Genomic DNA, 24,948 nt, shown 5'->3' with positions numbered 1-24,948 from the left:
AAGAGCAAAAGGAAGTCAGCTTAGTGGAAAAATACTGCCCAATCTCAATACTGTAGTCACAAAAATAAAGTAGGTACCTTAAAGAATCAGAATTCAAATAAATGCATTAATAATCTTTTTTTTCTCCCCCAAATACCTACAGAACAAAATCCAACCATCAGTCAAAACTGGAATTTAAGTAAATACTTAGCTTTAAAATTGTTACCTAGAAACAGTTTCCTAGTAAAAGCATATACACCCTTTAACCTAGTTGGAGAGCACATGGTAAAGCAACGAGAGCCAAGGTTTTTTTCACTCTTCCTGCTGATAAACTTATTCTACCAAAGGCTTTTACCTTCAAGAATAAAAAAACACATTTCCCACCCCGTTTCATTTTACTTAATTTGCTATTTTAGCTACAGTTGATCCAACTTTTTTATTGCTCTTGTCAAATTGGGGGGTTTTACAAAATACATGCATTTATGAGGAAATTCCAGCACCAAAGTCAGATAAACTTTTGGATCTTTATGAAACTGATTACTATAAAAACTTTTAAATCACAATCACAATCAATAAGCTATAACTAAAAAGATGTCAGGAAACTTATAGATTACCAAATAAAAACCTAGTATCTTTTTATATACCATTAATAACTATTTACAAAAGTATAATATCCAACTTATAACAATAAAACCTAAGAGAAAACTAACATGTTAAAATCACTGGGTAAATAGTGTTAGAACAATACACAAATAGGTAATGATCTAAAAAAGAGAAACTTAGATTCTTACATTATATGATTGGTAAAAATATTTTAACAGATAAAAGATTTAAAGGTAAAAGAATAAAACCATAAAAATACTAAAAGGAAATGCAGCAGAATATCTACTACAGAATCGTAAGGGTTCAGGAAGATAATTTTAGGCACGACTCCAAAAGGAAACATCTAAGATATTGGAATAAAGACAAAAATGTGAACTTCTTTATTCAAAAAACAAAACATAGTAAAACACACAATGAACAATATGGAAAAATTACTGGCAGCATATGACAAAAGGAATCTCCTTAAAAATGTCAATCAATAAGAAAATGAAAAATACACTAAATATAAAAAAATGGGTAAACTAACCAGTTAGACGAAAGGGTTTTTTTCTTTCTCTGTGGTTTCAACATTTTATACCATAAACATACTTTGTAGTCACAAAGAAAATTACTAAAAAAAAACCAAAGATGTGGAAAATATTTGATGACTGAAAAATGTTCACAGTATGTTTTTATATTCAAAACAAGTCATAAAACAATAAATAGAATATGATTCACTCACAAATATTTACAGAGAAAAAGAATGAAGGATGAAGGGATTTTTTTTTAAGTATACAAATGCCAATTTCCTACAATGAGCTGTACGTAATCACTTTGTAATAAGAACACAATTTTAAAAATCAGTATCAAATGTCTACGATATATATGTGAAAAAGGAATCTAAGACTAATATATATGGTATGATTTTAGCTTTTATTAAAAAAAAGTGTTCCATACACAGAAAACAGTCTAGAATATGGTGGTTATTATCCTACTTTGGGGAGTAGGTGTGTGTGAACTTTCACTTTTTACTTTTAATATTTCTGGAATGTTTCAATTTATAAGCACTAACATAATTTGAAAATATGCAAACCTGGAAAAAGTAACAGAGGCAAAGAGCCTAAGACAAATTTGTTACTAAAAACAAAAAATGTTTGCAATATCACTGATTTAGACATAAAATGACAAAACTGTTGTAAATTTATTTGCATAGTGAAAATGAAAAACAAACACAAGGATGCATCACAAAAGTGTATCAGGACAGCTGAGGAGGGACTTCCCTGGTGGTCCAGTGGTTAAGAATCTGCCTTCCAATGCAGGGGATGCAGGTTTGATCCCTGGTTGGGGAACTAAGATCCCACATGCCGTGGGGCAACTGAGCCCGTCTGCCACAACTATGGAGCCCACACACCACAACTAGAGAGAGGCCCGCTCACTGCAACGAAAGATCCTGCGTGCCGCAACTAAGACCCAACTCAGCCAAATTAAAAACAAAAAACAAACAAACAAACAAAACAAAACAAAAAAAAGCAGGTGAGGTATCTTACTTGGATATAGTAATATTCTACACAGTGTTAAGCAAGAACAGACAAAAACAAAAACCTTATATTTGACAAACTTATTTTGCAAAACTCTTCTTTGACTAATGAATTAAAACATTAGTACTCTCTCAGCTAATTTAAAATGTGGAAAACTGGGGCTTCCCTGATGGTGCAGTGGTTGAGAATCTGCCTACCAATGCAGGGGACACGGGTTCGAGCCCTGGTCTGGGAAGATCCCACATGCCACGGAGCAACTAGGCCCGTGAGCCACAATTACTGAGCCTGCACGTCTGGAGCCTGTGCTCCTCAGCAACAGAGGCCGCGATAGTGAGAGGCCCGCGCACCGCGATGAAGAGTGGCCCCCACTTGCCACAACTAGAGAAAGCCCTCGCACAGAAACAAAGACCCAACACAGCCATAAATAAATAAATAAAAAGACTTTCTCTCTAAAATGTGGAAAACTGGCAACAGCCCCCTCCCCAACCTGCAAAATAAATAAACAAAAGTTAAAAACCTCATAACCCCTTGTCTACACCTGGGAAAAAGTATGTAGGGATAAATAAACCTACATATACTGAAATCTATAATAAGCCACAAAACCGATGGATACTAGTGAAAAAAAGCATGAAAGGCAATAAAGAAAGAAAAGAAAATTCAAATCAAATGTAACAGAAAGAAAAAAAAATTTTTTAATCTGTTCTTCATTTTTGCATTTTGTTGCATTAACCTGGATGAAAATGTTGCTATGCTGGCTTACAGTAAGCAAAGCACTAATCTCAAAGTCAGAAAACTGGGTTGGGTGTTGGCTCTGAGATTCACCGGCTGTGTGTTCCTGAGTGTTTTTCCTATTCAAATCAGGCAAAATATCTTCTACTTCATTGTTTGTACCGAGGCACTTCATTCAAGTGCCTTACACACAGATTTTTATTGACCTTAGAAAGAAAATTAATAGGGAAGATGACAAATTTGTCAGGAATAAGTTACTCTTTTATTATATTATTTTCTAGCTTATATAAACAATTGACAGTACATACAATTGTAATTTGGGGTAAAAATTTTAAATAAAATGTTCATAAAGAGTATATAATTTCTGACTAAAGAACATGAAACAGAAGTGTACGTTTTGCTTACTTGATTTTTTAATACAAGCAAGTATGAAATTAGGGAATAAGAAATATAAAGTTTATCCTAAAACAGTGATGGTAATTATTGGCTTTATAGAATGAAAACAGTCAAACCTCATGACCATCAGAAGTATTGTGGGACCTCCCTGGTGGCACAGTGGTTAAGAATCCGCCTGCCAATGCAGGGGACACAAGTTCAATCCCTGGTCCGGGAAGATCCCATATGCCGTGGAGCAACTAAGCCCACGCGCCACAACTACTGAGCCCACGTGCCGCAACTACTGAAGCCCACGTGCTCTAGGGCCCACATGCCACAGCTACTGAGGCCGCGTGCTGCAACTACTGAAGCCTGTGCGCCTACAGCCCGTGCTCCACAACAAGAGAAGCCACCACAATGAGAAGCCCATGCACTGCAACGAAGAGTAGCCCCTGCTCGCCGCAACTAGAGAAAGCCCGCACACAGCAACGAAGACCCAACGCAGCCAAAAAAAAAAAATAATAATAATAATAATCATGGCCATAAGGGATGAAGGAAAAAGATTATTATCCTAATGGTAGATAAAGATTTAGAGTCTTCAAGATGTAAAAGTCTTCGAGAGCTCAAATTACACGTATAAGATGAAGCGTGATTTACTTCTTCATCAAATTCTAGGAGACCTGAATTTTTGGAAGTTGAGCTTTTAGATGGTAACAAATTTACAGAATGTATTATTCATAATCTAAGAATCAAAAAATTGTGAAGAATGAAATGAGTCATCCAGCTAATGTTCTACTCAATGCAGGGAGTCGCTATGCATGGATCCATGAAAGGTATCACACAGAGGGAGACAAGGAACTCATTCTTTTTTGAAATAGCAATTCCATTTGTACACAATTAAAATTTATAGGAATTTTTTTTTTTAATATTCAGCCAATGTGAGCCTCAGAAAACTTTCACTGGCTAATTCTAAGACAAAGTTTACCTCTATAGTTTCTCAGCATGAGTATAACTCATGAGTATAACAACTTCTGAATATGTGACAAGCTCATCAATTCCCCCTTTCAAGGAAACATGTCTAAATTCTTTTCAACAGTTTCTCACATTATATGATTTCAAGATCAATTACCATCTCATTCCCCCTCCTAGAGAAATTCTAGTTTGTATAGTAAGTGTTCTATTTCAAGATGACCAAATAAGACCGTTGCCCCTGTGATAGGTTAAAGATGGCTACAAATTCTTTGCTTACTCTCTCATTGAGAGGTGGGTCTAATTCCCCTCTCTGAATCTGGGCTGGCTTTAGTGACCTACTTCACCAACACAGTGTGGCAAAGTGACTGGGATTTCTGAGGTTGGGTTACAAGAAGCCTTGCATCTTCCAGCAAGGTTCTTTCAGAACACTTGTTAGAACTCAGGTGCCATGATATGAGGAAACCCAAGAAGCCCCATGAAGAGTAATCTGAGGTCCCAAACCAACAGTCCAACTGAACTCCAAACCAACAGACAGAATCAACTTGTCAGTTATATCAGCAAACCATCTTGGAAGTAGATACTCCGATTTACAGTCAAGCCATTTTGCCTAAATTGCACAGCTGTGAGCAATATAAACTCTTCTTGTTTCAAAGCACTAAATACCGGGGGTGGGGGGTTATTACTCAGCAACAGATAACTGGAACACCCTTTATCTTAATAATAACCCCAAACAGAAACACTGAACTCTGTCTTTGATGAAACTAGTATTAATAAATGAAGACAGGGGCAGATGGGAAGAAAAGATTATACCAGAGAGGCTGCAGTGGAAGATATAGAAGAGAAGCAAAGTGATTTGCACTACAGAACTCCACCAAGGATCATCAGCAGAACTGCAGAAGAAACTGGGGTAGGGCTGAAAACAAGGAGACTGTATACAGAGTACTTAGCACAGCCAGACAGCTTCCTCCCCTAGTCCCGAAAAAGACATCAAGTATAGTCTCTAGAAAGTATACCAAAGGTTCTGGACTCAGGATATCTTTGTGCAGGCATCCACGGACTTACCACAAGGTAGGTTAAGTGAAAGTCTACTCAGTAAATGAAGATCTCTAACTCGCCTTCTACAGCTTAGCTTTAGAATGTCAGCAGCAAGATTTATATTCCCAAGGCAAGGAACTGGAAGATCCATCACTAAAGAAACTGAACTACCCCAAAGGAAAGATGCACAAAAACTGATATACAGAGGTTCCAATAAACCAGGTGGCCTGCCACTCCTATACCTTGCCTCCACACACATAGCTTCCATTTGGCTTTTATGTGCCTTATTCTACAGAAAAACAAGGATCACCAGACTTTGAGGAAAGCTTCCAACAGGAAACAGAACAGACAAAGGGGAAAAATAAAAAGAAATGCCTGGAGTATTGAAAACTTAAAGAAACTAAATACCTTCAAAAAGATAGGATAAGCCATTTTTGGGGAAGTATAATACAAATTGCTTTTTGAAAATAAATATATGACAGTGGAAAAACATTTTAATATTAGATTATAGAATATAAAGTTGAGGAAATTGCATACAAAGTAAAATGAGATAAATATTAGGAGGAAAATTATAAAAAAAATGAAAATGACAGGTGTTGGAGTCCCAATATCAAAATGATGGTAATTCCAGAAAGCAAGAGTAGAGACCAAAGAGGGTAAACTGACACAGAAAAAATACAAGAATGCGGCTTCCCTGGTGGCGCAGTGGTTAAGAATCCGCCTGCCAATGAGGGGACACGGGTTTGAGCCCTGGTCCGGGAAGATCCCACATGCCACAGAGCAACTAAGCCTGTGCACCACAACTACTGAGCCTGTGTTCTAGAGCCCGTGAGCCACAACTACTGAGCCCGTGTGCTGCAACTACTGAAGCCCGCGCACCTAGAGCCCGTGCTCCGCAACAAGAGAAGCCACCGCAATGAGAAGCCCGCGCACCGCAACGAAGAGTAGTCCCTGTTCACCGCAACTAGAGAAAGCCCGTGCGCGGCAACGAAGACCCCAGGCAGCCAAAAATAAATACATTTATTAAAAAAAAAAAAAAAAAAAAAGGAATGTTTCCCGAAACTAGTGGACTCTAGGTTGACAAGTTTCCTCAGTGCCTAGCAGAATAAATATTAAAAAAGACCCATACCTCAGATAATGAATCTACAATCTTCTAGAGAAAAAAACAAAACCACCAAAAAGACTCCCTATAAAGAGGGCTCAGCATGGCATTAGGTATATCACTATCAACACCAGAAGCCTGAAGATGATTGAGAAATGCCTTCCAAATTCTAAATTAAAAAATGATTTCAACTTAGAATCCTGTATTCATCTAACTGATTAAGTGTGAATGAAGAATACAGCATTTTAAGAATTTTCCTTCTACTTGTCCTTTCTCAGAAAGGTACTGCAGAATATGTTCAACTAAAATTAGGGAGTAAATCAAGAAAGAGCAAGATAGGGGATCCAAATCAAGAGAGAAGCAATGGCGCAGAGCGCCAAGAAAACACCACGTACAGACTAGAGTGGGAGCATGGGGGAATCCAGAGTGATGACTCCAAGAAAAAAAAATAGAAATGATATTAATTTAAGTGCGTTACCAAGTGGAAAGTGATCTTGAGAAGTGTTTCACAGAGCTGGTAGAAAGAAGAGATTGAGGAAACTATGCAAATAAAAAAATATTAATTCCAAAACAAAAAAACTTTAAGGAAAATAATCACAATACATTAGTTGGCTTTAGTTGGCTTAATAGAGAAGAACAGTACTTATACCTGTTTGGTATCCAACCACAGCATGAAAATTTAAAGCTGCACACCATCTTAGACTGATTCTACTTCAACTTGCTGATTTTATATAGATGATAAAAGGTTTTGATATGTTAAATGACATGCATTAATTAGTGCCACAAATGACAGAGGTATCAGTTATCACAAATGGGGATACTCAGCCACCTATGTCTATAGATGGACATTGTTGCAGTAAATGGAATTTACCAGTGACACTGCCATTCTGAGTTCTGGTTCCAGCTCTACTTCTAAGCATGTAAAGCTTGGGAGGTAACAATTTCTAGATCTGCAGTTTTCTATAGAATTAGAAAAATGGTACCTTTCCATACTACCTCAGAGTTAACGCTAGGGTTAAATCAGATAGTGGACTTTAAAAAGCATTAAAAATAATTAAAAAGTATTATTAGTAATTATTAGTAATAATTATTAGCATTAATATAAACATTATGATGTGAGGAAGAAAGGCACAATATTTGGTTAAAACAAAGCACAAGGACAATTTGCCTCTTTCCATGCAGAGAGATGGCCATAGCTCTTTGACTGCTTTGTTTTATGTTTGGCTAGTCTACATTCATATTTGAAAGTTTGTTTTCAATTAAAAACTGTAACTATCCATAGTTGATTTCCATTTAATAACGTTTTTTTAAAAAAAGGACATCTGTCATTTAAAAAAAAAATGTTTTTCCCTCTCTAGGGGTAGTGGGTTTGGGGTTTCAGATTCCACTAAGAAAACTATGAACTCATTGAACAAAAAAATCTATGCGTACTTATGTGGGCACATGCACTTACAGACACACAATAATAAGACAATTTAGATCAAATCTGGGGAGTGAGATGTATTTTATATGAAAACTTTCAAGAATCTCTTTTATATCCTTTTTATTTATGTCTATGTTGATTTCTACTATCATCCCTAAGATGGAGACTCAATCAGTTAATAATGTTTGTAGGAATTTTCCTACAAAGAAACAACACCTATTTTGTAACACTAAGATACAGGTTGATATATAGTTTGTGCTCAGGTGTAAAAGGCCTCAGCCTTTCCCTCCCACCACCCCGCAACAAAGGATAAGTTTATCTTAATTGCTCCTTCTTAATTGGGAGTTAAGTTTCCTCTAAACATGGTAAACTATTTTGGTGTTATTTTCAAAAAATTAATTAGGAAGTTCTGTTATTTTGGATTCACAGCCTGGTCCACCTATTTATCCCCCTTACTTATTCACTGGTCTGCTTGGTAATACTTATAAACACATAATGGACAAATAATGTTTCAGCTCCTTAACGTCCCTGGCCACATGAATTTACCCTGGTTTAGTCTGAGTTGTCTCGTTGACTCTTTCTGTATTTCTCTATTCTAAGATCATGAGTATAATCATTTTCATATTTCAGCTTTTCTAAATATTTTATACTAAACTATGTGTTTACATTGGCAGTTTTCTTCTTCAGAGTAACTATTAAAAATTTTACCTTAATCATAACCTCTTTAAGGGATAATTAAAGTATTCTATTTTTTTCCCCACCGATCTTACTTGTGCAGTCTCTGCATGTTCCAGCATCTCTTCAAATTCCTGATAGTCTTCATCATCTGGTTCAGCACCTGAGAGGCGAGCTGCCCTGGCCATGAAATATGGAGGCAGCTCTCCGATCGCTGTACCGATACCCTACGTAAAAAAACCAAAATACTTACATGAGATTTTCTCAACATGGTGATACTAAGCGGATCAAATCTTTATTTTTCAATATCACTAAAAGCATGTTAAGATGCATGTATTAGGGAGGAAAAGCTATATTACACAATCAGGAGGACATGAGTTTGAATCATACCCTAATACTGACCTACACAATGCCAGGCCAGATGACATACATGAAACTCTTAGACAATCCCTGGTACGCTGCAGACACTAAATTAATGTTAGTTCTCTAGCATCTCTACTTATGCCCTCTGTTCTTACTTTTTACATCTCTTTTCATTTTATTAAGTTTAGAAATAGCAGGCGTGGGTGGGATGAATTGGGAGATTGGGATTGACATATATACACTACTGATACTATGTATAAAACAGATAACTAATGAGAACCTACTGTATAGCACAGGGAACTCTACTCAATGCTCTGTGGTGACCGAATGCGAAGGAAATCCAAAAAAGAAGAGATATATGTATACGTACAGCTGATTCACTTTGCTGAAACAACACAATATTGTTGTGTTGGGATTAAAAACCTACATTAATTTGAAAGCTAATAAACCTGTCAGAGAATAAGAAAAAAAAAAAAAACCACTAGTTTTGTTTTTTTTTTTAAACTGCACAGTGACATTTATTGTTTCAGCCTGGAAAAACATCCCTTTTTAAAATTTCACACAGCAAAGCAAGTTAAAAACTTCACTCGTCAAATAAATGATAATTTAAGCGAGAACTTGCTAAAGAAACAGCAGAAACTAACACAATATTGTAAAGCAACTATACTCCAATAAAAACTAAAAAAAAAAAAAAAAAAGAAATAGCACATGGTTTTCCAGACTTTTGAAATGTTATTTCTTTTTTTTATTTAAGTATAGTTGATTTATAATATAATATTAGTTTCATGTATAAAACAGTTATTCAAAATTTTTATAGACTATACTCTATTTAAAGTTATTATAAACTGTTGGTCTATTTTCCTTGTAGCTTATTTATTTTATACACAGTAGTTTGTACCTCTTAATCCCCTATGGCTATCTTGTTCCCTCCTCCCCACTTCCCTCTCCCCAATGGTAACCACTAGTTTGTTCTCTGTATCTGAAATTCTGTTTCTGTTTTGTTATAACCACTCATTTGTTTTATTTTTTTAGATTTTATACGTAAATATATATATATATATACACATACACTGTTATTTTTGTCAGTTCCCCCCCCTTTTCAGATATTCAAATGATTTGCTAATGAGCATTCACTAGTATACCTGTTAGATATATAGGAAATCTTCTGATATTTAGGATGTTGTTTTAATCCCAATACAACTTTTTTGTTCAGAGTTAAAGCTTTTAACACACTGTGGTCAGGAAGCCCCTTGAAATCTCCACATTAGGATGGATAAATTTTCACCACGGGAAAAATGTTGATTTCCTCAGGACACTGAGTGACTCATGTTTCAGTCACTTCGTGGATTCTTGTTTTTGAAGATAATTTTTTTTTTTTAATCAACTTAGAACATAAGGATGAAAACAACGGTAAAAGAATCAGGAACTTGGTTTGGACATATACAGCTTAAATACAGGATAGATAATAATGCAAGAGGCCTGTAGTCTCCAGGAGAATTCTTAACTTAGAGCCATGCTTCTCTGCCCTGAGTCATAGTGAATGAAAAAGCTTTGGCAGTTTTCAGAAGCAACTTTAGTCTTTACTGTTTGCTATGTCCTATGGCTCTGCCTGCAAATGCCTTGACAAGAATCCCCAAGGGACATTACGAAATCCAAACATTTTACAATCACAGCGTTATACTCCAGTGTGTGAAATCAATGATCTCCAAGTGTAACTGCATTATCCACATGTGAACCAAGAGTTATGAAAAGAACATACTTAAGTGCCAAAAGAATAAGACCATATTTAGTTAAAGAAGAGAGAGAAGAGGGAGAGGAGAGATATACATATATATACAAAGAAGGATATAGGAAGAAAACACAAATCATATTTTGCTAAACAAGAGAAGTTAATTTAGTCACCTTCAGAGGATGTTAGAGAACCAACTAATTATTTTAAAAACTGGTAAATAAAAAGAAACAATCAATTATTTATCCTGTCTTACCTATATGGAAGATATCTCAGGGTAACCAAATTGGTGATAAGGAGAAGTTTCTCTTTATAAACGTATTCCAGTCAATAACTAAAGAAAAAAATGATGCAACTGGAATGCCCCCATTTTATAAGCCCTAATAAAATAATGGACTTATATAATAATGGTGTTAATATCATAAACAGAAAGACAACCAGACATTATTGCACTTCGTGATAGAATACATAAGACTATAAAGCGTATTCTTGTAAAAATAAAAATTTTTTTTTCAAGCCTCTCAACCCAGCTATCAATTCACAGGAAACAGAGAAACATATTTAAATTACACCAACTGGAATACAATCAGTAAAATTCAGACCGTGGAAAACTATACTTGACAAACAATCCAGTTTCATCAACAAATATATTTGAAAAGAAAAACAAAGAAATAAACACAATCAGAAAAATCTGAACACTAACTGGGTAACTGATTTGAAGAGACTATTCCTGAATTCTCTTGGGTGTGACAATGTTTTTTAAGTCCTAAGGTTGATGTATTTACAGATAAAATATGATATGTTACCTGGAATATGCTTCAAGATAATTGTGAGCAGAGTGAGGAGGGGTCTAGATGAAAGTATTAGCCAGGAGTTAATATTAGCTGAAGTTGGGTGATAATATACTGAATTAATTATATAATTCCCTGTACTTAAAAAAAATTTTTTTCATGACAAAAAGTAGGAAGAAAAGTTAATTGCAACATTTTATTCAAAACATAAACTTCTCTTAAAACATGTTAAGTCAAATGTTCAATAGTTCTGAAAGCAATCATATGATTCAAACTCATGACAAGTTTCCCTAAAGTTAAAAAGGAAGTAATAATGGATTGAAATGAAATCAAGAGCTAAATACTGTCTTATACTTAGTTGACCATATTCATTGTTATATTTTAATTCTGTCCATGTTTTCCCATATTAGCAAGGAGTAAGAACGGTGATCATGAGCCAGTGTTCTATTTTTTTATGCATATAAATAAAAAGGAAATATAGTTATCCAGACAGGTCCCCACAAGACACATCATATTCCAGATACAGAAGTTTGTCTAGTCAGTTATCTCAAATTAGATACTGAAGTCCCATAATTTCATGATTATTGCAAAAACAATTTTATAATTCTTGCAAAATCAACATAAAAAAACAAAACTAAATTGTGGAACACTAAAAACTGTCAGCCCAAGTTTAATTAAGGGGAAGAAATGACTGGCTTCCTTATTGCAAAAGAAAGACAAGTGGTATTTAGCCAAGCAATAATTCAGAAAGCTCTTCTAAAGACTGTCCACTGCATATCAATTTATTACCCTGAAGTCCCTGCTTCTTGAATTGGAGAAGAGTTTAATATGCACAAAATATGCAAAACCAATAGAGAAACACAATATCTTACTGGAGTGTCAATTTTATTAAAAGATTTTGGGGAGGACAAAAATCCTAAATTTTTGTGCTTTCAAAAGTTTTGTCAACTGGATTCACAGGTAAATCACCAGCATCTTGCTTTTCTATGTTAGGAATTATAAGTTTAATGGTAAAAATCTGGGGAGTAGAAAATTTTACATATGCTGACTACTCAGAAATTACAGTAGTTTGGTATTATCAGTGTGTTAATCATCTTTAAAAACAAAACCATTTTCTATTAAATATTCCAACTGCAAACATGAAACAGAGGTTAAAAGCCAAAGTTTGGAGGGTAACTTGGAACCACTGAGAAATTCAAGGCTTTTACAGCAATGTTTAAAAAACAATTATCTCAATTCTAGTAAAATTAGCAGATTGTTTTACAAACAAAAAAAGAGAGAAAATGTGCTTCCAGTTTCCCTTAAGGTCAGTTTTAAAATGACTTCAGGAAGGAATGAAGTTCTGATACATGCTACAACATGGATGAAAATTGAAAACATTATGCTAGGTGAAATAAGCCTGACACAAACGGACAGATACTGTATGATTCCATTTATACTGGATATCAAGAATAGGCAAATTCATAAAGGCAGAAAGTCGAGAGGTTACTCTCTCCCCAGGGGCTGGGGAGAGGAGGGAATGAGGAGTTATTGTTTAATGGATACAGAGTTTGTTTGTGGATGACAGAAAAGTTCTGGAAGTAGATATTGGTGATGGTTACACAACACTGTGAATGTACTTAATGCCAGTAAATTGTGCACTTAAAAATGGTTAAATGGGGGCTTCCCTCGTGGCGCAGTGGTTGAGAATCTGCCTGCTAATGCAGGGGACACGGGTTCGAGCCCTGGTCTGGGAGGATCCCACATGCCGCGGAGCAACTGGGCCCGTGAGCCACAGCTACTGAGCCTGCGCGTCTGGAGCCTGTGCTCCGCAACAGGAGAGGCCGCGATAGTGAAGGGGCCCGTGCACCGCGATGATGAGTGGCCCCCGCTTGCCGCAACTGGAGAAAGCCCTCGCACAGAAACGAAGACCCGACACAGCCAAAAATAAATATAAAAATAAATAAATAAATAAGACCCGGTGCAACCAAATTAATAAATAAAAATATTAAAAAGAAAAAAAAGGTTAAATGGTAAACTATGTTATGTACATTTTACCACAATAGGAAAAAAACTCCCAAAAAACAAAACCATGAACTTAACAAATAATTGAGTTTAGGGACTTCCCTGGTAGTCCAGTGGTAAAGAATCTGCCTTATAATGCAGGAGACACGGGTTCGATCCCTGGTCAGGGAACTAAGATCCCACATGCTGAGGGGAAACTAAGCCTGTGCGCCACAACTAATGAGCTTGCAAGCCTCAACTACACAGCCCATGTGCTCTGGGACCCACAAGCCACAACTGCAGATCCCACATGCCCTGGAGCCTGCGTGCCATAACTAGAGAAGAGAAAACCCACATGCCACAACTAGAGAGAAGCCCGCGTACCGCAACAAAGAGCCTGCATGCCTCAACAAAAGGTCCCGCGTGCCGCAACTAAGAACCGACACAGCCAAAAATAAATAAAACAAATAAATAATAAAATAAGTCTTAAAAAAAAAAAAAGAAAATAATGAGCTTAAAAGGTGATGTTCTAAAAACCCACCAGACCTAACAAATGAAGAGGAAATAGGCAGTGTACCTGAAAAACAATTCAGAATAATAATAGTAAAGATGATCCCAAATCTTGGAAATAGAATGGAGGAAATACAAGAAACGTTTAACAAGGACCTAGAAGAACTAAAGAGCAAACAAACAGTGACGAACAACACAATAAATGAAATTAAAAATTCTCTAGAAGGGATCAATAGTGGAATACCTGAGGCAGAAGAACGGATAAGTGACCTGGAAGATAAAATAGTGGAAATAACTACTGCAGAGCAGAATAAAGAATGAAAAGAATTGAGGACAGTCTCAGAGACCTCTGGGACAACATTAAACACACCAACATTCGAACTATAGGGGTCCCAGAAGAAGAAGAGAAAAAGAAAGGGACTGAGAAAATATTTGAAGAGATTATACTCAAAAACTTCCCTAATATGGGAAAGGAAATAGTTAATCAAGTCCAGGAAGCACAGAGAGTCCCATACAGGATAAATCCAAGGAGAAACAGGCCAAGACACATATTAATCAAACTATCAAAAATTAAATACAAAGATCAAGTATTAAAAGCAGCAAGGGAAAAACAACAAATAACACATAAGGAAATCCCCATAAGGTTAACAACTGATCTTTCAGCAGAAACTCTGCAAGCAGAAGGGAGTGGCAGGACATATTTAAAGTGATGAAAGGGAAAAATCTACAACCAAGATTACTCTGCCCAGCAAGGATCTCATTCAGATTTGACGGAGAAATTAAAACCTTTACAGACAAGCAAAAGCTAAGATAATTCAGCACCACCAAACCAGCTTTACAACAAATGCTAAAGGAACTTCTCTGAGCAGGAAACACAAGAGAAGGAAAAGACCTACAATAATAAACCCAAAACAATAAGAAAATGGTAATAGGAACATACATATCGATAACTACCTTAAATGTAAATGGATTAAATGCTCCAACCAAAAGACATAGATTGGCTGAATGGATACAAAAACAAGACCCGTATATATGTTGCCTAAAAGAGACCCACTTCAGACCTAGGGACACATACAGACTGAAAGTGAGGGGATGGAAAAAGATATTCCATGCAAATGGAAATCAAAAGAACGCTGGAGTAGCAATTCTCATATCAGACAAAATAAACTTTAAAACAAAGACTATTACAAGAGACAAAAAAAGGACACTACATAATGATCAAGGGATCAATCCAAGAAGAAGATATAACAATTGTAAATATTTATGCACCCAACATAGGAGCACCTCAATACATAAGGCAAATACTAACAGCCATAAAAGGGGAAATCGACAGTAACACAATCATAGTAGGGGACTTTAACACCCCACTTTCACCAATGGACAGATCATCCAAAATGAAAATAAATAAGAAAACACAAGCTTTAAATGATACATTAAACAAGATGGACTTAATTGACATTTATTGGACACTCCATCCAAAAACAACAGAATACACATTCTTCTCAAGTGCTCATGGAACATTCTCCAGGATAGATCATATCTTGGGTCACAAATCAAGCCTTGGTAAATTTAAGAAAATTGAAATCGTATCAAGTATCTTTTCCGACCACAACGCTAAGAGACTAGATATCAATTACAGGAAAAAATCTGTAAGAAATACAAACACATGGAGGCTAAACAACACAGTACTGAATAACCAAGAGATCACTGAAGAAATCAAAGAGGAAATCAAAAAATACCTAGAGACAAATGACAATGAAAACACTACGATCCAAAACCTATGGATGCAGCAAAAGCAGTTCTAAGAGGGAAGTTTATAGCAATACAATCCTACCTTAAGGAACAAGAAACACCTCAAATAAACAACCTAACCTTACACCTAAAGGAACTAGAGAAAGAAGAACAAACAAAGCCCAAAGTTAGCAGAAGGAAAGAAATCATAAAGATCAGAGCAGAAATAAATGAAAAAGAAGTGAAGGAAATGATAGCAAAGATCAATAAAAGTAAAAGCTGGTTCTTTGAGAAGATAAACAAAATTGATAAACCATTAGCCAGACATATCAAGAAAAAAAGGGAGAAGACTCAAATCAATAGAATTAGAAATGAAAATCGAGAAGTAACAACTGACACGGCAGAAATACAGAGGATCATGAGAGATTACTACAAGCAACTATATGCCAATAAAATGGACAACCTGGAAGAAATGGACAGATTCTTAGAAATGCACAACCTTCTGAGACTGAACCAGGAAGAAATAGAAAATATGAACAGACCAATCACAAGCACTGAAATTGAAACTGTGATAAAAAAATCTTCCAACAAACAAACGCCCAGGACCAGACGGCTTCACAGGCAAATTCTATCAAACATTTACAGAAGAGCTAACACCTATCCTTCTCAAACTCTTCCAAAATATAGCAGAGGGAGGAACACTCCCAAACTCATTCTACGAGGCCACCATCACTCTGATACCAAAACCAGACAAAGATATCACAAAGAAAGAAAACTACAGGCCAATATCACTGATGAACACAGATGCAAAAATCCTCAACAAAATACTAGCAAACAGAATCCAACAGCACATTAAAAGGATCATACACTATGATCAAGTGGGGTTTATCCCAGGAATGCAAGGATTGTTCAATATATGCAAATCAATCAATGTGATACACCATATTAAAAATTGAAGGAGAAAAATCATATGATCATCTCAATAGATGCAGAGAAAGCTTTTGACAAAATTCAACACCCATTTATGATAAAAACCCTCCAGAAAGTAGGCATAGAGGGAACTTTCCTCAACATAATAAAGGCCACATATGACAAACCCACAGCCAACATCGTCCTCAATGGTAAAAAACTGAAACCATTTCCACTAAGATCAGGAACAAGACAAGGTTGCCCACTCTCACCACTATTATTCAACATAGTTTTGGAAGTGTTAGCCACAGCAATCAGAGAAGAAAAAGCAATAAAAGGAATCCAAATTGGAAAAGAAGAAGTAAAGCTGGCACTGTTTGCAGATGACATGATACTATATGTAGAGAATCCTAAAGATGCTACCAGAAAACTCCTAGAGCTAATCAATGAATTTGGTAAAGTAGCAGGATACAAAATTAATGCACAGAAATCTCTTGCATTCATATACACTAATGATGAAAAATCTGAAAGAGAAATTAAGAAAACACTCCCATTTACCACTGCAACAAAAAGAATAAAATATCTAGGAATAAACCTACCTAAGGAGACAAAAGACCTGTATGCAGAAAATTATAAGACACTGATGAAAGAAATTAAAGATGATATAAATAGATGGAGAGATATACCATGTTCTTGGATTGGAGAATCAACATTGTGAAAATGACTCTACTACCCAAAGCAATCTACAGATTCAATGCAATCCCTATCAAGCTACCAATGGCATTTTTCACAGAACTAGAACAAAAAATTTCACAATTTGTATGGAAACACGAAAGACCCCGAATAGCCAAAGCAATCTTTAGGAAGAAAAACGGAGCTGGAGGAATCAGGCTCCCTGACTTCAGACTATACTACAAAGCTACAGTAATCAAGACAGTATGGTACTGGCACAGAAAGAGAAATACAGATCAATGGAACAGGATAGAAAGCCCAGAGATAAACCCACGCACATACAGTCACCTTATCTTTGATAAAGGAGGCAAGAATATACAGTGGAGAAAAGACAGCCTCTTCAATAAGTGGTGCTGGGAAAACTGGACAGCTACATGTAAAAGAATGAAATTAGAACACTCCCTAACACCATACACAAAAATAAACTCAAAATGGATTAAAGACCTAAATGTAAGACCGGACACTATAAAATTCTTAGAGGAGAACATAGGCAGAACACTCTATGACATAAATCACAGCAAGATCCTTTTTGATCCACCTCCTAGAGAAATGGAAATAAAAACAAAAATAAACAAATGGGACCTAATGAAACTTAAAAGCTTTTGCACAGCAAAGGAAAGCATAAACAAGACGAAAAGACAGCCCTCAGAATGGGAGAAAATGTTTGCAAATGAAGCAACTGACAAAGGATTAATCTCCAAAATTTACAAGCAGCTCATGCAGCTCAATATCAAAAAAACAAAAATCCAGTCCAAAAATGGGCAGAAGACCTAAATAGACATTTCTCCAAAGAAGATATACAGATTGCCAACAAACACATGAAAGAATGCTCAACATCATTAATCATTAGAGAAATGCAAATCAAAACTACAATGAGGTATCATCTCACACCAGTCAGAATGGCCATCATCAAAAAATCTACAAACAATAAATGCCGGAGAGGGTGTGGAGAAAAGGGAACCCTCTTGCACTGTTGGTGGGAATGTAAATTGATACAGCCATTATGGAGAACAGTATGGAGGTTCCTTAAAAAACTAAAAATAGAAATACCATACGACCCAGCAATCCCACTACTGGGCATATACCTTGAGAAAACCATAATTCAAAAAGAGACATGTACCACAATGTTCATTGCAGCTCTATTTACAATAGCTAGGACATGGAAGCAACCTAAGTGTCCATCGACAGATGAATGGATAAAGATGTGGCACATATATACAATGGAATATTACTCGGCCATAAAAAGGAACGAAACTGAGTTATTTGTAGTGAGGTGGATGGACCTAGAGACTGTCATACAGAGTGAAGTAAGTCAGAAAGAGAAAAACAAATACTGTATGCTAACACATATATATGGAATCTAAAAAAAAAAAAAAAAAATGGTCAGAAGAACCTAGGGGCAAGATGGGAATAAAGATGCAGACCTACTAGAGAGTGGACTTGAGGATACGGGGAAGGGGAAGGGGAAGCTGGGACCAAGTGAGAGAGTGGCATGGACATATATACACTACCAAACGTAAAATAGATAGCTAGTGGGAAGCAGCCGCATAGCACAGGGAGATCAGCTCGGTGCTTTGTGACCACGTAGAGGGGTGCCATAGGGAGGGTGGGAGGGAGGGAGATGCAAGAGGGAAGAGATATGGGGACATATGTATATGTATAACTGATTCACTTTGTTATAAAGCAGAAACTAACACACCCTTGTAAAGCAATTACACTCCAATAAAGATGTTAAAAAAAAACAAAACAAAAAGGAGATGTTCTCTGTCTGAAAGTCATCACACATGCTTCCTCTCTTCTGCCCTGCCACCATCCTGCCTCCTCACTGTACTCCTTATTATCCTTAGATATCCATTGAAACACTGCTATTTCAAGGAAATCTTCCCTGAATCACAGACTAGGAAAACATTTTTGTGTTATGCAGTAAATTTATCCTTCATAGCACTTATCTCAATTTGTTTAAATATTTATATATATAATTTTTCGACAATACTTATATACACATTTTTCCATAATTATTTCCCTCACTAGAATGTAAAGCTCCATGAGGGTAGAGACTGTTAAGTTTTGCTCACTCTGAATCTCCAATGCTTAGAGGCTTAAAAACTATTATCGGAATTTATAACTGAAAAGAAAATTTGTGAAGCCTTACGCTAGTGATATAGTCAAATTGTGAAAGATGAAAAAGATACAAACTGAAAAAACCTACTTATCAGCAACACCAAACAATTCATTTTAATGGGCTCCAAAGACTTATGTGAACAAGTTGAAACTGAGGTTGACCCTGGTCTTTATCTTATAATTGGAGGTACTATGTATTTTAATGATTTTACTGATTTACTATATTTATAATGATAGTGAAGTCTGTAAAGATATTTTACTTCGCAAAGTACAAATTAGGTAAAAATTTAAAATAACATATCAGTTTTTAATCAAGCAAGATATTGCCCTGAAAAAAAAAAATATGGATGTGAACACAAGCGGGATCAATTTTATGAAAGGGTAAAAGATAAGAATCAAGGCCAATACACTCTAAATCAACATTTCTCAACTTCAGTAGTATTGACTTTTTTTTTTTTTTTTTTTTTTAACATTTATTTATTTATGTGGCTGCACCGGGTCTTTAGTTGTGGTGTGCGGGATCTAGTTCCCGGACCAGGGATCGAACCCGGGCTCCCTGCATTGGGAACACAGTGGAGTCTTAACTGCTGGACCACCAGGGAAGCCCCAGTATTGACTTTTTATGAGTGTATCTCAGTTAACCATTTTTAAATATAAAACTTAGCGGCATTAATTGTATTCACAATGTTGTGCAACCATCATCATTATATTTTCAATATTTTTCTTCACCCAAATGGAAACTCTATACCCATTAAGCATTAACTTCTCATTCCCCACCACCCTGGTAACCTCAAACCTACTTTTTGTCTCTATGAATTTGAATTGTCTAGATAGCTCACATAAGTGGAATCATACAATATCTGTCTTTCTATGTCTGGCTTATTTCATTTACCATAACGTTTTCTAGGTTCATCTATATTGCAGCATGTATAAGAACTTCATTCCTTTTTATGGCTGAATAGTATTCTATTATGTGTATATACTACTCTTTGTTTATCCATTTATCTGTTAAGAGACACTTGGATTGTTTCCACCTTTCTGATAATGTGAATAATGTTGCTGAACAGTGAACTGCAAGTTTCTGTACATATTAGAGTCCCAGTTTTCAGTTCTTTTGGGTATTTACGTAGGAATGGAATTAGAGGAGGGTCACATAATAAACCTATGTTTACATTTTTAAGAAACCACCAAACTCTCTTCCACAGCAGCTAAATCACTTTACATTCCCACCAGCAATCTATGAGGGTTCCAATTTCTCCACATCTTCACCAACACTTGTTATTTTTCGTTTTCTAAAAAAATAATAGCCATCCTCATCTGTGTGAAGAGGTATTTCCTTCTGGTTTGGATTTGCATTTCCCCAATGACTAATGATACTGAGAATCTTTCTGTGCACTTATTGGCCATTTGTATATCTTCCTTGGAGAAACGTTTATTCAAATCCTTTGCCCATTTTTTAATTGGGTTGTTTTGTCTTTTTGTTGTTGAGTTGTGTAGTTCTTTAAACATACTGAATATTAAACCTTTATCTGATATATGGCTTTTAAACACTTTCTCCCTTTTTGTGGGTTGTCTTTTAACTCTCTTGATAGTGTGTCCTTTGATGTACAGGAAGTTTTAATTTTAGCAAAGTTCAATTTATCTATTTTTTTCTTTTGTTGCCTCTGCTTTCAATGTCTTCTTTAAGGACCACTGCCAAATCACCACGCAGATTTGTTTCTGTATTTTCTTCTAAGTGTCTTATAGTTTTAACTCTTAAGTTTAGGTCTTTGATGAATTCTGAGTTAATTTTTACATATGGTGTAAGGTAAGGATCCAACCTCTCTCTTTTGCATGTGGATATTCAGTTTTCCCGGCACCCTTTGATGAAAGGACTGTCTTTGTAAATGGTGAAAACAAAAGAAACCAATTTAAGCATAACTTGATATGCGCTACCTTGTTTACATAACAAAAGACAGTTTCAAAGAAGGGAATATGAAGAACAAACAAACATTCAGACAATCAGTATTTATTGGTATCATTGAACTATGAGCAAAGCCTAATGCTGATTGCTGTGAGTAATAAATTTAAGGTACAGTCTGAATTTTTTGAGGAGCTTAAAATTTATTTGGGGGAAGTAAGCCACTACACCAGCCAGTTTAACTAATTTGAGGCATGCATGGAGCCAGGCCAAATGAGTGCTGCAGACAATAGACACTTTGGAAGAGGCAGTTATCACTGCCAGCTGGGATGAAAAATTTTCTTTGTTGGCATTAGTGTTAACCTAGCCACATAAATCATTTTTGAAAGAACAAAAGAACAACAGAAAACTGAAGTCTATATACATACTCCTTTTCTAGCATGTTCTGAGTATCTAGTTATCTTATTAATAGCTTTTCATCAAAATACAAATGTGTAAAGCAGACACTAACACACCATTGTAAAGCAGTTATACTCCAATAAAGATGTTAAAAACAAAAAGAAGACTAATGTGGTAAAATTTATAATACATATGCAACTAGTACAATGAATTTGTTTCCAGTATTTATAAAAGAGTAACAGGAAATATGACAATTTTTCCTGTCTTTCATATTCAACAAATTCAATATATGGCATTTCCCTTTTAATTCTTTTAAAACACGACATAAACGCTTGAATGTGTTTGAAAACTCTGCCTCTTCTGTGGGCATTCTATTCACGTTCATTTTAATTAAGAGTTTTAAGTGATGTGTTCCATATTTTTCATTTCATAAGAAACTGTTAGGGGAAAAAAAGTTACAGGGAACATAAAACTTACTGATTCCAAATGATGAATTAAAAAATAATTCAAATGGTAATAGGAAGTCTTTAGCAAATGAACTCTTCCTCAATGATATACACGTGAATGAATTTAAGCATATAAAAAATGCTTTGTGTGGGTATGCAGATTAAAATACATCTACCATTGATCATGTAGTCCAAAATCTCCCAAAATATATTAAGCAAGCCATAAAAAGAATAATTGGAACTTCTGAAAGTAAGGTCACCATATAGTCTGATACCTCCAATACAGCAAAGCTTAGGTTATTAGGAAATGTCTGAACTTACTTTAGTATTACAACAACCCAGAAAATGAAACGAGTCTTCTAAGAGTAAACACAGAGAGTATTTAAATCTAGCAGAGAGGCGTATAATACTTCCCTAATTTGGACGGATAGAGAACCATCTGCTATGTGTTTGTCAAGTTTTATAAACGTTAGGAAAACCTGACAAAGCAGTACAGTTGCGCCATCTATGCTCCTCTTCCCTGCTGTTGCCCGCTCGGTGTCAACGCTTCCTGGTACCTAAGGTTTCCTGCCTTCCTTCTGAATGTTACTCATGAACAGGAGAAGCTCTAAAGGTTTCTTCTACATGGAAGTTAGGTAGCTGGTCACTTTACGAATTGATTATCTACTGACTTGGTGTACGTCTGGCTTCAATTTCAGCGAGGCACAAAGAATCACGACAGTGAGGTTAGTTTTGGACAAATATGAGCACGGACATCTTACCCACATGCAGGCCTCAATCCTAACTTTCGAGATGATGCTCCACAACGAAATGGTTCCTTCAGTGCCCTCGTCATCTGGACAAATAATCTGATCAGGATAGGGTGGTTCAGGGAAATTGACTGAATTGCATTCATAAGCAGCTAACGTAACTGAAGCTATATGTGGACCCTACAAAAAAATATGAGAAACCTCTGATGAGAAATACTGAAGAGAAAGCAATTATTAACAGGCATGTTATTTTAATGGTACCTTGATCACTCTATACGAACAGGAAAATGTTAGCTTTTAAAGAACAAGAACCTACCTAACTAAATGTTTCAAGATGCAACTGATAATCTGAAAAAATAATCCTTTCCAGAATCTCTTCATGGTTTGCTTCCTTAAAAGCCAATTTCAAACTTACTGAGGTATAATTTACATATAGTAAGAGCCATTGTTTTAGGTCAGCAGTTCAATAAGCTTTGACAGTTATACTCAGTCGTATAACCATAACCTATCAAGACAGAGATACAAAACTGTCCCATCACCGCAAAAAGTCCCCTGTGTCCTTTTGTAGTCAGTCTCCTTCCCCCAACACTAGACCCTGGAAACCATAGGATTTCTGGCTTGATTCTTATTTTATTTATCCACGTATCTCATTTGTAAGAATGCCATCCCCTGTGATAAAAACCTCCTGTGCCCCTATTCCTTTAGGCATAATTTGAGAATACTATATTTTGTCCTTACTTAAAAAACAGTTGATGCAGACATAGAAAACAAACTTACGGTTACCAAAGGGGACAGTGGGGGTTGGGGGGGGGGGGCGGAAATTAGGAGTTTGGGATTAGCAGATACACACTACTACATATAAAATCGGTAACCAAGGACCTACTGTATTGCACAGAGAACTCTACTAAGTATCTTGCAATGACCTAAAATGGAAGAGAATCTGAAAAAGTATATATATATATATATATATATACACACACATATATAACTGAATCACTTTGCTATTTACTTGAAACTAACACAACATTGTAAATTAACTCTACTTCAAAAAAATAAAAATAGTTGATGAAGTAATTACCTCACTTATCTTTCCCACTGAGATCCTAAAACAAAAGTAAAACTCTGGAACCAGTATCAGTTAGTTTTTCTTTTAAATTAATTTTTTCTATGGAGCTTTTGGGCTGCTTTGTACCTTTATTTTGAAATATTACAAATCAATAATAATCATATAGATTAAAATGAATTAACATTTAGATGTGTGATAAAGGTTTAAACACACTGGTTCCCAAATGAACATGTATGCCAAGATGAGGTGTCTGCATAAGAATCAACTATGGACTTTGTTAAAAATATAAATTTCAGGGTCCCCTAAGCATAAGTTGATTCAATAGGTGGACATGGGAACCTGTATGTTTCATTTTACTTTATTTTTATTTTTTTTTAACATTAAGTTTTTTTTTTTTTTAAGATTTATTTATTATTTGTTTTATCTTAGGCTGCATCGAGTCTTAGTTGCGGCACGCAGGATCTTCATTGAGGCATGCGGGATCTTTCAGGATCTTTCGTTGTGCCATGCAGGCTTCTCTCTAGCTGTGGCATGCAGGCTTCAGGGTGCCTGGGCTCTGTAGTTGTGGCACACGGGCTCCAGAGCACGTGGGCTCTGTAGTTTGCGGGCACACAGGCTCTCTAGTTGAGGCATGCGAGCTTTAGTAGTCGTGGTGCGCAGGCTTAGTTGCCCTGAGGCATGTGGAATCCCAGTTCCCCGACCAGGAATCAAACCTGCATCCCTGCATTTTAAGGCGGATTCTTTACCACTGGACCACCAGGGATTTCCCAACCTGTATGTTTTATGTATTTATTTATTTTAACTAATTGATTTTTTAAAAAATTTATTTATTTTTATTTTTGGTTGCGTTGGGTCTTTGTTGCTGAGTGCAGGCTTTCTCTAGTAGCGGCGAGCAGGGGCTACTCTTTGGTTGTGGCGTGCGGGCTTCTCATTGAGGTGGCTTGTCTTGTTGCGGAGCACGGGCTCTAGGTGTGCAGGCTTCAGTACTTGCGGCACGTGGGCTCGCGGGCTCTAGAGCACAGGCTCAGTAGTTGTGGCACACGGGCTTAGTTGCTCTGCAGCACGTGAGATCTTCCCGGACCAGGGCTCGAACCCGTGTCCCCCGTATT

General features: G+C 36.1%; 1 protein-coding gene across 2 annotated transcripts in view; it reads right to left on the bottom strand.

Annotated features, from left to right (window-relative positions):
* The window catches only part of VMP1 (vacuole membrane protein 1), a 128,515-nt gene that overhangs the window by 51,301 nt on the left and 52,266 nt on the right, over positions 1-24,948 (bottom strand). For both annotated transcript variants that reach the window (XM_068531589.1, XM_068531590.1), the window contains exons 6-7: positions 22,786-22,953; positions 8,506-8,637 (exon numbers count right to left, since the gene is read on the bottom strand). In XM_068531589.1, the coding sequence (XP_068387690.1) occupies positions 8,506-8,637; positions 22,786-22,953 (300 nt within the window). The remainder of the gene's footprint in view (positions 1-8,505; positions 8,638-22,785; positions 22,954-24,948) is intronic.

This window comes from Eschrichtius robustus, chromosome 20 (genome assembly GCF_028021215.1).
Source record: "Eschrichtius robustus isolate mEscRob2 chromosome 20, mEscRob2.pri, whole genome shotgun sequence".
In the NCBI taxonomy this organism is placed as follows: domain Eukaryota; kingdom Metazoa; phylum Chordata; class Mammalia; order Artiodactyla; family Eschrichtiidae; genus Eschrichtius; species Eschrichtius robustus.
Note: the sequence above shows the minus strand (reverse complement) of the source record. Positions and strands in the feature narration are given on the sequence as shown.